Consider the following 15,414-nt stretch of genomic DNA (forward strand, 5'->3'; position numbering starts at 1 on the left):
TTTTCGTTAGTATGGAATAAAGGTGTACATACATATATATATGTATGTATATGTCATTATTAAAAGTGGTTAAAATTGCTGTTTTGCAATTGGATTATTTTTCATTTAATATACTATACTATGTTAATATTGCTAACTCACTTTTTCCACTTAACTCGTAACTGAATAATTTTTAATTGTTCATTTAACACTTCATCGCATTGAAATTTCGCACAATGCGCATTACACTGGTGTATATATCTACATTTGTACATATATACAATATGTGCTTATGAAAGATATATTATTTTTACTAATACATGCGGTATCGGCTAACATACATATGTATGCATGGAATAATCTCTGATAATTTGCGTTACTGGTTACACTTATGAATTCAATTTAGCTTCGATTTTGTAGTACAGAATAATGGCTACAGCCGCACACTATTACACGATTTCACTTAGAAAAGATAGAAGAATAAATTGTCCAATATTATTTAGTGTTTCTAGTTTCACTTTCGAATTGTTTAATCGCGTTGTCCGCCGAGCACTGAATCGCGTCTTCAACTGAGTTCGACCCGCAGTAAGCTATTGCTGAGCAGCAATATTATCAACGCTTTTTATCGCCTCCCTTCCTCCCGTGCATGCACATACTTATATTTATTTGTGGTTACATACTAGTATTTAAGTATGCGGTCACATATAGCATACATACATATGTACATATTATATGTATATAATGCTTATGTATGCATATCAGTTCAATTGTGTGCCCTCATATACATATTTACTTTTAATAATAATTTAATACCAAATCTTGGACAATGCATACATATACTGCTTTGATCGGTGTTTTGATTTAAGCGATCTCTTGACAGTTGTTCTCTCACTAGCTGTGGTTTGGTCGCTTGTCACATTCCATTAAAAAGTATTGCTTTAGGTTCTGTTTGATAAATTCAGAGCTTATAAAAGCTCTCGTGTTGTATTATTTTAAAAACCAAGCACTTTTTTTTACTAGTCAAATAATGTAGATCAGTTTTTGTGTTCATTATTTTGCGGAATAGTGCTTCGAGAGTGAGAGGGAGAGAGTCAATTTTATAATGCTAAAACGCAGTCAGATTTATAGTATTTGTATTAGTGGCTTCCTTTTAAATGTTGTGTGGTTTTTTGCAATTATTGCGGCAAAAATACGAAACCAGTTGTAAAGTCTCTTTGGTAGTGATTGTGGACAACGGTTTGTTATTTGCTTCGGTACTTTGCTGGACTGTGTGACGCAATAACTTTGTCGAACTCTAAACTGGTTTTCAAGTTGCGGAACATTTAAATTGCATGATATTGACCTGTGAACAAACTACAGCAAGTTATTATACACGTACTAATAAATGGCATGCTTCCGAATGTGATTCACCTTTAGTGTGGTCGTGAAGCATATGTTATAGTCACAAAGAGAATAATTCAATAATACCAATGTCAGACTCTCGAAGATTTTATAGCATGACTTTTACTACTCTGCAATTCGTACTTCTAATTTATTAACAGTATGCTACCACAGATGGAAAGAGCAAATGAACACTATTATAATCTTATAATTTTTGTATTAAACAAACCCTTATAAGTAAGTTAGGAAGTGTTACATACATACATATATGAAAAGACATGTTGATTTTCTTCAAGTCCTATATTTTGAAGGGATGAAAAGTTCAGCTCTGCAGTCGCACTGCTATGTGATATACATTTAAAAACTTGAAAATAAGCATAATATTTAAAATGATTCGATTTGGAACAATCAATGTACGCGTTTCTGTTAAATTCTTCAATGTCTCCTAGAAAAGCTATTTGCATACATCAAATTATTTGCCGCCGTTACGAAGAGCTAAGTTAGATTCGAGAATGCTATGCCGTTAAGTAGATATTTTGGAAGAATTTTCGTGCTTAGGAGGCTCATTAGAAGATTTCCTCGTTATTTGTTATTGTAAAAAACTGAATTTTTAGATTTTTTTCTAATTTAGTAAACACAGTTTCAAAGAATAGTTTAAATTAAGATATAATATCAAGATACACCTTCTATTCTAGTCTAGATTAACTGTGAATAGAATCGAATATTACATATTTTTGAGTGATTTCATCGCATCTGCTATATACATATACATATGTATGTATGTATATTTATTAACAATTGTTTGGTACAACGTTGCGTATACTTACCCATTATTATTTCGGCATAATCGCACACCGTCCGAATACACATACATACATATATGTAAGTATGCATGTGTGCAAACCGAATTTTTCGAAAATATTTCTACATCTACATACAGTATACTCTCGAAAAGTAAATCGATTGGTATTTTGGGTAATTTACTTTTTCGAATAATTTACTTTTCCAAATATATACATAAATTATCTGTTTTTATATTATTAAATGCATTTTTAAACTTAAAAAATTCATTCATTTATTTGCTTCAATAAAACATATGGATTTACATGAAAAACATATGTATTTATTATGAAGAGAAAAAATTTTGAATATTCTTTTGTTTTTTTTTCTTTTGCAATATATTTTCTGACCATTTGCATATGTACATATCTCAAAGTTTATTTACTAAACAGACGCGATAAAGAAGAGAGTAAGTGTTTTTGCAACATCGTAAAAAACGCTGCTTGCTTCGTTTCGAATTTTTTATCACACTCTCTGAAAAGTAAATTAAAAAATTTACTTTTTCGAGGTGCATGTGTAATCTTAAAGATGATTTACTTTTCTAATTTTGTGAAAATTTTTTATGTTAAGGACTATTTTGAAAACGAAATATCTAACACTCCTATTATTTTGTGGAATGCAATAACAAGTGTCCCCGAGAACTAGCAAAGCAGAAGTAGAACAGCAATTGTCACAATAAAAATTTGTTTTGTATTTTAATGCTAGTATCCCGTTATGTGTACCATTATTGTTTCGGGTCATTTACATGTGATTTAAAAAAGTTATGCAGCCAAACACATTTTTCAGATTGACACTCCTATTATTTTGTGGACAACTGTACATATGTATATATTATACTATATACATATATATATGTATATATATATAATGCACGAGTAAATGTATATAATTTAAACAATTGTTTATGTTCATATACACACAAGTGTGTGCAACTTTATAACATTAAAAGGAAACTTACTAGTTCAGTTCTAACAGTTTCTACACTAGTATATTGGAGACAATTGTTTGACGCATTCACGTTTTTTTGCGATATTAAATTGCAAACAGGGCAGTCAATTACATAAGAGAAGAATAACATAATTTAGTTGGTGTGGTCTTATGTGCGAACTTGAACGATCAGTTTCATTTAAAGATTACTAAACTCCCACTCCCATAAAGGAAAATAGTACGTTTTATTCTCATATACTTACATGTTTTATATTTTACTTGCTGAATCAAGGAATATCTACAAGTTTATCCATCACTGAAAGTAATCCCGACGCATTACACATACATATGATTTTTGAAACACATACTACTTAGTATATAACAAATAGAGAAGTGAGTCGTGCGAATAAGAGGTAAATTGAATATTTATATTCAATTTTTAGAGAGACAACGGACATAGCAACTTGTTGCTAGTCGGGTTCCCCGAATTAAAAGCATGATTCATAGCTTTAATAAGTTTATGGGTTATGCAACCCATGCCCTTCGGCTTTTAATAGGGCAAAATGTGGTTGTAAATAGTTTATACTATTTTGTTATGCACGCAAATTCGCCATTTAAATTATATGTGTACGTTTTAAGGCCTGATACCATAACTAAAAGACATCTTCCTTAAATACATCAAATCTACATATGTATGTACATACAAAGAAATACGAGGTGTGTTCAAAAAGTATCGCGAATCGTAACTGACAGTTTTCTTCAATTGCAGGGGCGTGGTGCATCATGAGTTCTTGCCACGGGGAAGAACGGTCAATAAGGAATATTACGTCCGGATTTGTGGAAGAACAAAAATTGCCTTTTGCACCACGATAACGCCCTTGCTCACACATCATTGCTTGTGCGCGACTTTTTGGCCAAAACCAACACACTAATGATGCCGCAGCCACCGTATTCCCCAGATCTGGCCCCCTGTGACTTTTTCTTGTTCCCTAAACTGAAGAGGCCCATGAAAGGACGACGTTACGCTTCTCTTGATGAGATAAAGACGGCATCGAAGGAGGAGCTGAAGAAGATAAAAAAAAAATGATTTTTTGAAGTGCTTCGAAGATTGGAAAAACCGTTGGCACAAGTGTATAATATCTCATGGGGATTACTTTGAAGGGGACAAAATAGATATTCATGAATAAATAAATAATTTTTGAAAAAAAAACACAAAATTCGCGATACTCTTTGAACACACCTCGTATTCGTGAACTTCTAACAAAATAAGAAAAAACGTTACCTTCGGCTGCACCGAAGCTAATATACCCTTTACAGGTGCATTTCTTTTAGTAACTATGTTTCCACTTTGTATGGAAGCTATATGCTATAGTAATCCGATCTGAACAATTATTTCGAAAATTAACTTAATTAAATAACATTATTACCTTAACAGTAATCCATGTAAAATTTCGTGAAGATACCACTTCAAATGCAAAAGTTTTCCATACAAGCCCTTGATGCCGATCGTTCGGTTTGTATGGCAACTATATGCTATAGTTAACTGATCTGAACAATTTCTTCGGAGATTACATTGTTGCCTTAGAAAATAAGCTGTGCCAACTTTTGTAAAGATATGTACATACATTGTCATATGCGAAAGTTTTCTATACAAGCCCTTGATTTCAATCGTTCGGTTTGTATGGCAGCTATATGTTATAGTGGCCCGATATCGGCAGTTCCGACAAATAAGCAGCTTCTTGAAGAGAAAATGACGTTTGCAAAATTTCAAAACGATATCTTAAAAACTGAGGGACTATTTCGCATATATACAGACGGACGGACAGATGGACATGGCTAAATCGACTTAGCTCAACATACTGATCACTTTGTATACATATGTATATACATACACTTTATTGGGTCTCCGATGCTTCCTTCTGGGTATTACAAACTTCGTGACAAACTTAATATACCCTATTCAGGGTATAAAAATGCTGTTCTTTGCACTATTTACATACAAATTTTGGATGTTTAAATATTCCTTGAAAGGTTACCTAGGCCATTCAACAATTGCAATGTTGTTAAATACTGTAATAGCACTTGCTTTGAGGTTTTTAGACATGCATATGCATGTTTTCGTGCTTCACTGTAATATATTCTACGATTTCATATTTATAGTCTATTGATCGAATTCAATTGGTAGTTATATTCAACTATAAAGCAAAAACGTAAATAACAGCTCGTTTAATGTACATACTGCCACTTATGTATATACAGTTAGAACAGTTAGATATACAGATAAATGTATATGTTATACTATTATACATATATATATATATGTTTGTATATATGTAAATATATATGCATATAATATATTGTTAATTTTTTTACGATTTATTCATTATTATTTTGAGATGAATATAGTAAAAGATTAAATTAGAGAGTTTATTGAAATAAATTTACATTTTATTAATCAATGTTTCAGCAAACAATTATTTTATTGTAATGAGTTTCATGCATTGCCCTGAAACCGTCGGAATAAAAAAATCTTCAAATATTAAAGAAAACCCACAAGTTTAATATATCCTAAATATATCAATATACTTCATTTAATGGGTAGTCGAAAAAGTCTTTTCGTATTTTGTCAATAGATGTCGTTGCAGTCATATGCCTTCATAGAATATAATGCTGGAAAGGTGAGATTTTAACCTTCATTTAAACAAAAAAATTAATGAAAAAATTCGGTATATTTTGAAATTTTTGTATAAAAGGGGATGAATGCCAGTTTGATTAGAAATACGAAAAGACTTTTTCGACTATTGAAATTTCTTCGTCTATTTGAAAGAAATTCTCTTACATAAAACGGAATTGGATCAAGATCCGTACATATTGGGATGACAGGAATTATATACCACACACACACACATACATATGTATTAGCTGAGTAACTATTACTGATTGGAAGAAATCAGGTCTATTGTGAAATTTGATTGCGATCACTTTGTTGAAATCGAAGTGAAGTTCCAATTCCGTGTTCGTCAAGTAATTGTAATGAATATATTCATATTTATGAACATATAATTTATGGTTATTAGTAAAATTTATTTAAAAATAATTTCGATGTATGTATGTATATGCATATGTAAGTATAAGACTTACAGGTATATTTCTTATTTTCTTACCCATAATATCTTTTTCCATCAAGTGACTTCGTTTTACTACAGAAAAGTAGTTAATATCCTTATATATACAGAAGCAGTTAATTACCAAAATATTCGGATCGCCTGTGTCTGTTTTTAATACAATTTCATTGAAAAACAATAATTTATATTTTTCACAATTCTATTTCAACAATTTTGATGTACGTACATATTACCACACACTTTTTTCAAACTTAAACCGTATTGTATTTATTGCAGTCCAATCGATTCGATCAATTCGTTTGTACAAAATCAACGTAAATTACTGGAGTAGCGGTTGCACTATTTCTTTATAATTCCATCTACAAACGTACATACATACATATGTATTTAAGTACGTAAGTATTTATAGTAATTGATTTTCCGTTCGATATTTTCAAATCAACCGATTGCCGTCGTAGCCGAACAGACAATGAAACATTTAGCGGCTACGGGTGCTGTTAATGTCAATAACTCAGTGTTCTTGCCAATCTCCCCGATTCCTACAGACATCCAAGCAAAAAGGAAATCCGCGCAAACGCATTACTGTATCAGTGCTTTAATATACCTATCAACGTTAGGTCAGCATGTAAAACTCCTTTAGTTCCATCCATAGATTTTTATAAAGGCCAATGGCCTACTATATTAAACATAGGTTTGAATTTTCGTGTTTATATGAAGACACTTTAAATAGGCATATACGAGCTGTATAAGCGGCCATTCAAACATAATAAAGCATATGTAGGTATACATAAATACATACATACATAGTATATGTGCATGTATGGATAAGATAAAACTATTTTAAATCGGTTAATCTAACTGAATATACTGGACCAGTCAGCCAATTAGCTGCTGCCAACTTTTCTTCACCTACACAAATATAGTACATAAATTCACAGATATGTATATACAACGTTAAAGAAAACACCTAAATTAAGTATTATGTATTATGTATATACATGTATGTACATACGTACAAATTTTGTGCTACTAACTGTAAAATTCATTCAATTTATTCGCCGTTAATGAAGTGTAAGAACGGTTCCTTTAATGATCATATGTACATACATACATATATATATTTTGTCTCAATAAATATACATAGAAAATGTGTACATACATTTGCTTACGTAGGTTTAAAAAGAACTGCAGCACAAAAGCGATTATATAAAATCCACCTGTTTGAATGTACATATCGCTCATTTGCTGCAAGACCGGCATAAGTCTAAAAAATCGATTTGCCAGAAAACGCGTTCAAAGTTTTCAACTGACTCCAACCTTACACGGAAAGCAGGAAATATATTCTCTTCTCAAGCGGAGCATATAAGAGGTATTCATATAAATTTTTCACTCAACATGAAGTATGATATAACGAACAATTCTGCAGCATTAACTCAAAAATCACGTTTTTTTATTTATGCCAGTCTTGCAGCAAATGAGCGATATGTATGTATGTAGTTATTATACATAAATGCATGTGCGTACGAATGTAAGGACTGGTTGTAGCGTATCTGTAGGTATGAATATGATTTACCGTAATTACTTCCCTGTATTTGAAAATCAGTGATCACAAGTGGTGGCTGTAGATCTGTGTGTAAAAAATTATGGGGAGATTCATGTTAGCGCTTGTGGTGTAATCAGGATCTCTTCTGAGTGTTAATATAAAGGGTGATTTTTTAAGAGCTTGATAACTTTAAAAAAAAAAAAAACGCATAAAATTTGCAAAATCTCATCGGTTCTTTATTTGAAACGTTAGATTGGTTCATGACATTTACTTTTTGAAGATAATTTCATTTAAATGTTGACCGCGGCTGCGTCTTAGGTGGTCCATTCGGAAAGTCCAATTTTGGGCAACTTTTTCGAGCATTTCGGCCGGAATAGCCCGAATTTCTTCGGAAATGTTGTCTTCCAAAGCTGGAATAGTTGCTGGCTTATTTCTGTAGACTTTAGACTTGACGTAGCCCCACAAAAAATAGTCTAAAGGCGTTAAATCGCATGATCTTGGTGGCCAACTTACGGGTCCATTTCTTGAGATGAATTGTTGTCCGAAGTTTTCCCTCAAAATGGCCATAGAATCGCGAGCTGTGTGGCATGTAGCGCCATCTTGTTGAAACCACATGTCAACCAAGTTCAGTTCTTCCATTTTTGGCAACAAAAAGTTTGTTAGCATCGAACGATAGCGATCGCCATTCACCGTAACGTTGCGTCCAACAGCATCTTTGAAAAAATACGGTCCAATGATTCCACCAGCGTACAAACCACACCAAACAGTGCATTTTTCGGGATGCATGGGCAGTTCTTGAACGGCTTCTGGTTGCTCTTCACCCCAAATGCGGCAATTTTGCTTATTTACGTAGCCATTCAACCAGAAATGAGCCTCATCGCTGAACAAAATAAAGCGCGAAACACATTTCGAACCGAACACTGATTTTGGTAATAAAATTCAATGATTTGCAAGCGTTGCTCGTTAGTAAGTCTATTCATGATGAAATGTCAAAGCATACTGAGCATCTTTCTCTTTGACACCATGTCTGAAATCCCACGTGATCTGTCAAATACTAATGCATGAAAATCCTAACCTCAAAAAAATCACCCGTTAGTAGGTATGGAATGTCAAAACAACGTCATGGCAGCTTTTTTGGAAACTTTGAACCAGCAGCATAATTTTTATAAAACTCAGTCGCCGTTACAATATCCATAAATTTTTAAATTACACCTGAAAAAACTGTTTGTATATATTTTATTTCTTAAGGGGTCAGTAGGGTAATATTTTTTCAAAATGTTTTTTTTTTGCATTCCCTTATACAAATAGAATTAATGTAGAAATCCACTTTACCATTGGAAGGTTTTGAAAAAGCCCCAAAAATAATAATACCCCTCGACGTTCGGAGCGCTCGAAGTGCACACCTCAAACTTTAAACACGTTTTTCTCAAAACACCCTTTTTTAAACTGGCGGACAGGATTCCGGATGAACTACTCTTTTTAATGTTCACAAAACGCCTAGCTATATTTCTCATAATTTATTGACATTGTTATGACAAAATGTATGTAAAAAAACCCGGGGAAAAATTAAAAAAAAAACGTTAATTACTTTTTTTATTTATCAACATTTTTTTATGATTCTAATATTCACGATTGCCATACATGTACTTTTTAAGAATAAATTGGGGGTTTGTGTTTCAGATGATCTAAACATGAGAAATTGTGTCCGCCAGTGAAAAAACGCATCTCATTCACCCAGCCATTTCTCCGACAGATGTCATCAAAAATTTCCGAAAAAATTTGTTTATACACTCCACGATATACCTCATGAAATGTGAAAAAAGTTCTATTGTAGAATAAAATTTCTATAAAAAAATATGTTAAAAAAACGCCAGATTACCCTATTGACCCTTTAACTATTTACTAAGATGTCGAAAAGTTAAGAAATACTTTAAAACAAAAACACTTTGCAATAAGGAATAATAATTATCATAGTAAAGAATTGAAAAACTCTTAGAACATAAAACGAAAACTGTGTCAAACTCAATTGAATTTGTATCTGTTTATTTATTGCATTTATTAACATCTTTAGAAATTATTAATTTCAACAGCTTCAAGTTTTATTATTCAATATGCCTGAAATACTCACCACTATTCCACCTCTAACTTTGGCCATTGAAAATTTAAGCGAAACGGACGGAGTCTCTACTGATCGATCAATAACCTCTACTAATGGAATTCCGAGCCCTATTGGGGAGCTTCGAGGCCCTCTTGAGAATTCAACTAGGTGTGAAAAAAATCCGATGCATACATGTAAGATTAAAAAGTCGCGCAAATCTATTGGACGACGAAATCAAAAAAAAGTGGCTTTAAAAGTTGGGTGAGTATTGTAGGTGTGTGACATTATAATCGAATCCATTTTTTTGATACACAAAAGTTTTAGGTTACTTGCTAAGATTCGTTTAACTTCACTTACTTTTTATAAATTTGTATGCACATACATAAGTTTATAGCAACTTCAGCTATGACTTTTCAGTCAGTTCTCTCATTGTGCAGTTTTTCGACACTGAAAATTTCAAAAGCAGTAAATATAAAAATTTTCGGGTTTTCTTTGTGCAACAGAATTGCATTAAAATTACGCTATTAGTTCGATAATCAAATAATATTGGCAACCATCGAATTAAAAAGACACTTGTATAATAAAAATAAGGAAAAAATCAGAATTTAGTCTCCACCCAGATTAATCCTATGTTTTTTCGTACACGTCCTCACTCAAAACGTATCCACACAGTGTGCAGCAAAAGAACACTACTACGCTTTGTTTGAAATCTCAAATTCCTCGTGTCCCGTTACGAAAGCCGTCCCCATCGTCCACTTTATCTAAAACAAACGTCTTCTGCACCTTATCTCCAAGGTTAAAAGTTCAGATAGACAATCCTGAATACAAGCTCAAAAAACAAACGACAATATCTGAAACTGAAGTGCAGCCTCTGACCACTCCAAATTTGGTACAACTGCAGCAGTGTAGAAATCATATTTCCCGTAATCTCGAACTTGCCCCGAGAACATCAAACTCATCTACAACTCAACTCTACTTGCGAGGTCAAAATACAGCAGCTATTTTGAATTTTCGTTTCCGCAAGTCGATTACGCAAATGGATTTGAAGCGAACTCGTCGGGACAATGCCAACAATTACTCGTTATTAGCTTCCACACAATCGCAATCGCTGGGTGGACTTTCAACAAATCCCAGTGCTTTAATGCCGAATAGAACCTCTGATATAGCAGGTCTCATGGGCGTATCCAGCCAAACTTCATTGGTAAACAAAATGTTCGATCAGAACAATTATTATTATGTAATTCAGGATCGCGATCCAAAGGTAGCCGGAATGCGTATTTTTGCAACAATCATGTTAAATGCCTGGCGAAAGCGGCGAGACGAAGTAAAACGGCTTATGGAGGAGGTAAACAACCTAAAACGTGGTGTAAGTCTAAGATAGTGTTTCTATTTATTTGTTAAACATGGATTTCATAAAATTTTCTACTCTGAAAGTCAATTAAAGCGAAGAACCAGCTCCATGTGTTCAATACCCTCTTTCGTGTTGAACAGAAACGCAATGATGAGCTTAGTGTTCAGCTGAAACGATCCTTAGAAGATATAAACAACACCAAATCTTCTTGCGAGAGTCTCACGACTTCATTGATTAGTTTAAAGGCGGACAAAGCGCTACTCGAACAACAAATCCAAATCAAAGAACAAGAATTCGACGGTCTCAATGCAATACTTTCTCAGACAAAGTCTGACCTATTTAAAGCAATGGCTCAACAGAGGGAGTTACAGGCGAATTTGTCCAGTGAGCAACGTAAAGTGCAAGCCCTAGAAGCACAGAAGAAAGAATTAATTAATGAAGTAAACTACTGAAAATGCATACTGTAAATTCTATTTTATCACTTATTTTCGGACAATGTACTATTTCAGATTTGTGAAGTAAATAATGAATCCTTGCAAAAGGAAGAAAAGTTACAGAATGAAATTAAGGAGAAGAACGATGCTTTAACCACTGCGCTCACTAAGCTGGAGTCGTTTGAATGGGAAATAAATGAATTGAAACAGTAAGTATTGTGTGAATGATATTAAGATGAATTCTTAATTTGATCTTAAGGCAACTAGTATACGAATAAATTGAATCAATCTGTTAATCATTTTTCATATTTTAATACATACATATGTATGTATGTACATGTACATATCGCTCATTTACATGAATTGCGTCGTAACTTAGTACATACTTTGAGTATGCAGAAATGTGTACAATGTGTCGAGATAAGAGTGTTCCGTTATTTCACTTGTTATGTCGCATTTTTTTAACTACAACAACCGCATATCAGTTAGCCAGAATTGTCATCGCGAATAGTTTTTTTTCAGAAAAACGAGACATTTTGTGCTATAACGATATTGGCAAAAAGGTAATTAAATTTCTCGAACTGCTAAATTTTTTGTAAACAGTATTGTTGTGTTTTGGGACGGTTTTGTTTTTAAAACTACAATCGTCGAATGACTTTTCTCAGCAATAACAACACATTCAATTTATGACAGCGAAATTGCTTTTAATTTTTCAATAATAACGCCATAATTCAAAGTGGGAGACGTTTATCCTTTGGTACACTCTATTTAGTCCCCTTATGCTCAGCATTTTGTTCAATATATATATGTACATATGTTAACTTACGGTGTTTTGCTATATTTGCTAAATAAGAGATAATTGAAAACCTAAAACTGCTCTCCTTAAAGATCGACTTTTTCGAGGTATGACACTATCATGAGCGATATGCACATATGTACATACTCCAATTAACAATAGGTTGAGACAATTCTTTTTCCTGAAAATCATATCCTAAAAACTACATACTTATACTCACATACATACATACATATGTAGAGGTGTACATAATTATAAGCCATAAAAAATGCCAGAATCATCACGGACAGTGTATCAATAACACTACAGACATCCATCTTGCCATCATTAGAATTTAGTATGTAAGTATTACTTTGAAACAAATTAAAATTATTCAATACTAACCATATAGCCTCAGAGTAATCTCAGTTACTAGCTGCGAAGTTCTGCTGTAAGCTTGTCGTTATTAACACCAAGTTGAACACCAGAGAGGAGTGTATTATAAATTACACCAAAACCTTTATGACCTTTATTTGGAGGCTTATACATATACAGGCTTATTTATTTATATACAAATATTTAAAACTATAGCAACTAGTATAGTAGATTTAAAATTGCTGTACTTCCTACACATATCACATTGAATACCGTACTCTACTCATTTGTACTGCTTTTAAGGAAAACACTGATTTTGGACAATTGCTTGGAAGTGGAGTCACATTTGCGCAAAGAAGTCGCAAATCTATCCCGCGAAGTAGAAACTCTGCAACAATGTTTGGCTGCTACATTGGGAAACCGTATACGTAGTTGCTGGAACAATTCGATTGCATATCAACGTGCCACTCTGCATCTGGTGCATTGGATTGCTTATTGTACACTACCCGCGACACCAAAACCGAAGATTACAACATTTCCGTTTGGCCTCACACTCGAAAAGGCACTAAATATTGTTAAACGTTAGCAATGATTAGATAGCAGTTTCCTTTTACTTTTAATTGATATTCTTTAATTTATTTTATTATTTTATATATGTATTTTGTTTTGAATTGACGAAAAGATGCTGCATTTGTGTACATACATGTAGCAAATGTAAGAAAATCGTAAGTACATATGTATGCATATGCACTACACAAAAAACTTTGGACAAGACAAATAAATAAATATATTGAGTAAATATCTCGAGAAATAATTCGTCTTGAATTGGTCGCACTTCGCAGAAATTTTTCCAATGCGTCCAAACTGAACATTATTCATGTTTTTAAGTGGAAAATAAATAGGTAAGGAAGGGATAATTTACGGCCGATCCGCCTATTTTTTTTTGAAAGAAAATACTTTATACGAAGCTGGTCCAATCAGTATTTAGCGTCATCGGCCAATGACTATTGTAAGAGAATTCTACCAACGTGGATCAATATACTACACACAATAGAAAACGATGAAACCTAAGCACAACTTAATGACTAAGCACTGATAAATTTATATTTTAATTTCGTAAGTTTTTCTCTCGCAATTACACACTTACATGCATATGTATAAGGGTGCCCGTAAGAGGTGCTATTAGGTGATATGTACGTATGGCATTTATTTTTTCAATCACCTTAAACATCAACCCATACATACCCTTATGTGAGTTGATGCGGTTTGGGGCCAAAAATAATATGCAATAATAGGGTTTTCCTTAAACTAATGATGTACTATACTTCATCGTCACGACGATATTGACAAATTGGAGAGTCTGAGTTCTTCGGAGGTGAGTCGAAGCATTTGCTGTTCCTCAGAATTGATGTGCACAAGCTGTCCGCTATCGAAATTCAATAAGTTACTTATCGTTGGTCCCTGATCGCCGTCTCCGACAGTATCAACAATGTTCACAATGTTTGCGTTGCTGCTCCTTGACAAGTTTACCATTGTCGCATCGTGGTTGTTATTCGATGGTTGTTGGAATGGTGGTTGCGGTGACTGCTGTTGTTGAATTTGCATTTGATGCTGATGTTGTTGCTGCAGTTGTGCATTCTGCTAGGATTGGAAATAAGTAAAATTTATTACACATTAAAAAATAGTGGTATTTCTTTAAGCACCTCGTGATTTGGTGGAAAATTCCAATGCGGATTCTGCGTTGCAGCTGACATAGCAGTGGCTGTCGCCGTTAACAAATTCTGCAAATTGAACTGGTTGTTGTTTGCATTAAGATTATTCATTGCTATGGCTGCTGTGCTCATATTGCCCATTACCGGTAGCACATTAGAATACTTTTCCTCCCAATTTGTTGCTTCTGTATTGCCATAAAGAATATTATGATATTCCTGCTGCTGTGGCTGATGCTGATTATGATGTGGTTGTTGATGTGAGTCCTGCTGTTGTGGCAGTTCAGAATGACGCACATACTGCCGCGAATGGAGTTGTACTGGCTGTGGCTGGCCTCTATATGAGTTAAACTCGTTATGCATCTCTAGTGGAATGGGCATTGTATCAGTATTTGGTGGAACTCCCCCTACCGCGGTGCTCCCTTGATATTGATGGCTAGGCGACATCAATGGTGTATTTCCTCCTGCAGTCATGTTGTATGGTGATGGTGTATTTGGATGATTGTAGTTATTCGGCGGTGATAAAGGCTGGGGAGATGGAGTCATCTCCGAAGTTCCGCGATATAAGTTAAATGGTTGGGGTGATGCTTCTGCAAATCAACATAATCTTATAGCATGCATGTCCAAATATACATAACGTAATATAATAAAGATATTTCTCTTAATATTTATAAATGCATTTCTTACCTCTTGGCTCCGTCTTAATCGCTGGTATATTGGGTGTATTCCAATTTGTCATGCCTAAAATGGTTAGAAAATAAAAAAGCATTAAATACGAAGCAAAAAAACATTTAGTAGAATTAATACCACAGATAGAAATGAAAAGTGATGGTGATCCTTTTATATTAATTGACGAACTAAACGTGCTAAACTTGAAT

The 15,414-nt window shown here is 33.6% G+C and overlaps 3 protein-coding genes and 1 long non-coding RNA gene across 20 annotated transcripts in view; 2 read left to right on the forward strand and 2 right to left on the reverse strand.

Moving 5' to 3' along the window:
* The window catches only part of LOC105229334 (embryonic polarity protein dorsal), a 20,014-nt gene extending 13,321 nt beyond the window's left edge, over positions 1-6,693 (reverse strand). For 7 of the 9 annotated variants that reach the window (XR_007423510.1, XM_029551606.2, XM_011209558.4 and 4 more), the window contains exon 1: positions 6,291-6,693. Coding sequence is in view for 7 of the 9 variants with exons in the window: in XM_029551606.2 (XP_029407466.1) it covers positions 6,291-6,309 (19 nt within the window). In the remaining 2 variants the exon portion in view is untranslated. Of the gene's footprint in view, positions 1-141; positions 565-6,290 lie in introns of those variants that run through there. The other 2 variants (XM_049461437.1, XM_049461438.1) reach the window with 2 other exon arrangements.
* LOC125780015 (uncharacterized) overlaps positions 2,543-15,414 on the forward strand; it is a 23,432-nt gene continuing 10,560 nt past the window's right edge. The window contains exon 1 of the long non-coding RNA XR_007423512.1: positions 2,543-2,707. This is a non-coding gene — a long non-coding RNA (uncharacterized LOC125780015). The remainder of the gene's footprint in view (positions 2,708-15,414) is intronic.
* On the forward strand, positions 9,824-13,413 carry LOC105229338 (uncharacterized). The gene is made up of 5 exons (XM_011209562.4): positions 9,824-10,153; positions 10,565-11,258; positions 11,327-11,683; positions 11,753-11,886; positions 13,131-13,413. The coding sequence occupies exons 1-5, from the start codon at positions 9,906-9,908 to the stop codon at positions 13,411-13,413; spliced, it is 1,716 nt and encodes a 571-aa protein (XP_011207864.2). The 5' UTR covers positions 9,824-9,905.
* LOC105229339 (embryonic polarity protein dorsal) overlaps positions 12,948-15,414 on the reverse strand; it is a 20,146-nt gene continuing 17,679 nt past the window's right edge. For 6 of the 9 annotated variants that reach the window (XM_029551582.2, XM_029551583.2, XM_029551581.2 and 3 more), the window contains 3 exons: positions 15,224-15,277; positions 14,531-15,126; positions 12,948-14,465 (listed from right to left, as the gene is read on the reverse strand). In XM_029551582.2, the coding sequence (XP_029407442.2) occupies positions 14,160-14,465; positions 14,531-15,126; positions 15,224-15,277 (956 nt within the window). In that variant the 3' untranslated portion in view covers positions 12,948-14,159. Of the gene's footprint in view, positions 14,469-14,530; positions 15,127-15,223; positions 15,278-15,414 lie in introns of all 9 variants that reach the window. The other 3 variants (XM_019991436.2, XM_011209575.3, XM_011209572.3) reach the window with 3 other exon arrangements.

This window comes from Bactrocera dorsalis, unplaced genomic scaffold (assembly GCF_023373825.1).
Source record: "Bactrocera dorsalis isolate Fly_Bdor unplaced genomic scaffold, ASM2337382v1 BdCtg033, whole genome shotgun sequence".
Lineage (NCBI taxonomy): Eukaryota > Metazoa > Arthropoda > Insecta > Diptera > Tephritidae > Bactrocera > Bactrocera dorsalis.

What these genes read in the sequence shown, in the direction of transcription:
- LOC105229338 (XM_011209562.4), top strand. Translation starts at nt 9,906, where the DNA reads ATGCCTGAAATACTCACCACTATTCCACCTCTAACTTTGGCCATTGAA. An exon ending in TAAACAACCTAAAACGTGGT is followed by an intron (nt 11,259 to 11,326) that starts GTAAGTCTAAGA and finishes CTACTCTGAAAG; the next exon opens with TCAATTAAAGCGAAGAACCA. An exon ending in GAAATAAATGAATTGAAACA is followed by an intron (nt 11,887 to 13,130) that starts GTAAGTATTGTG and finishes ACTGCTTTTAAG; the next exon opens with GAAAACACTGATTTTGGACA.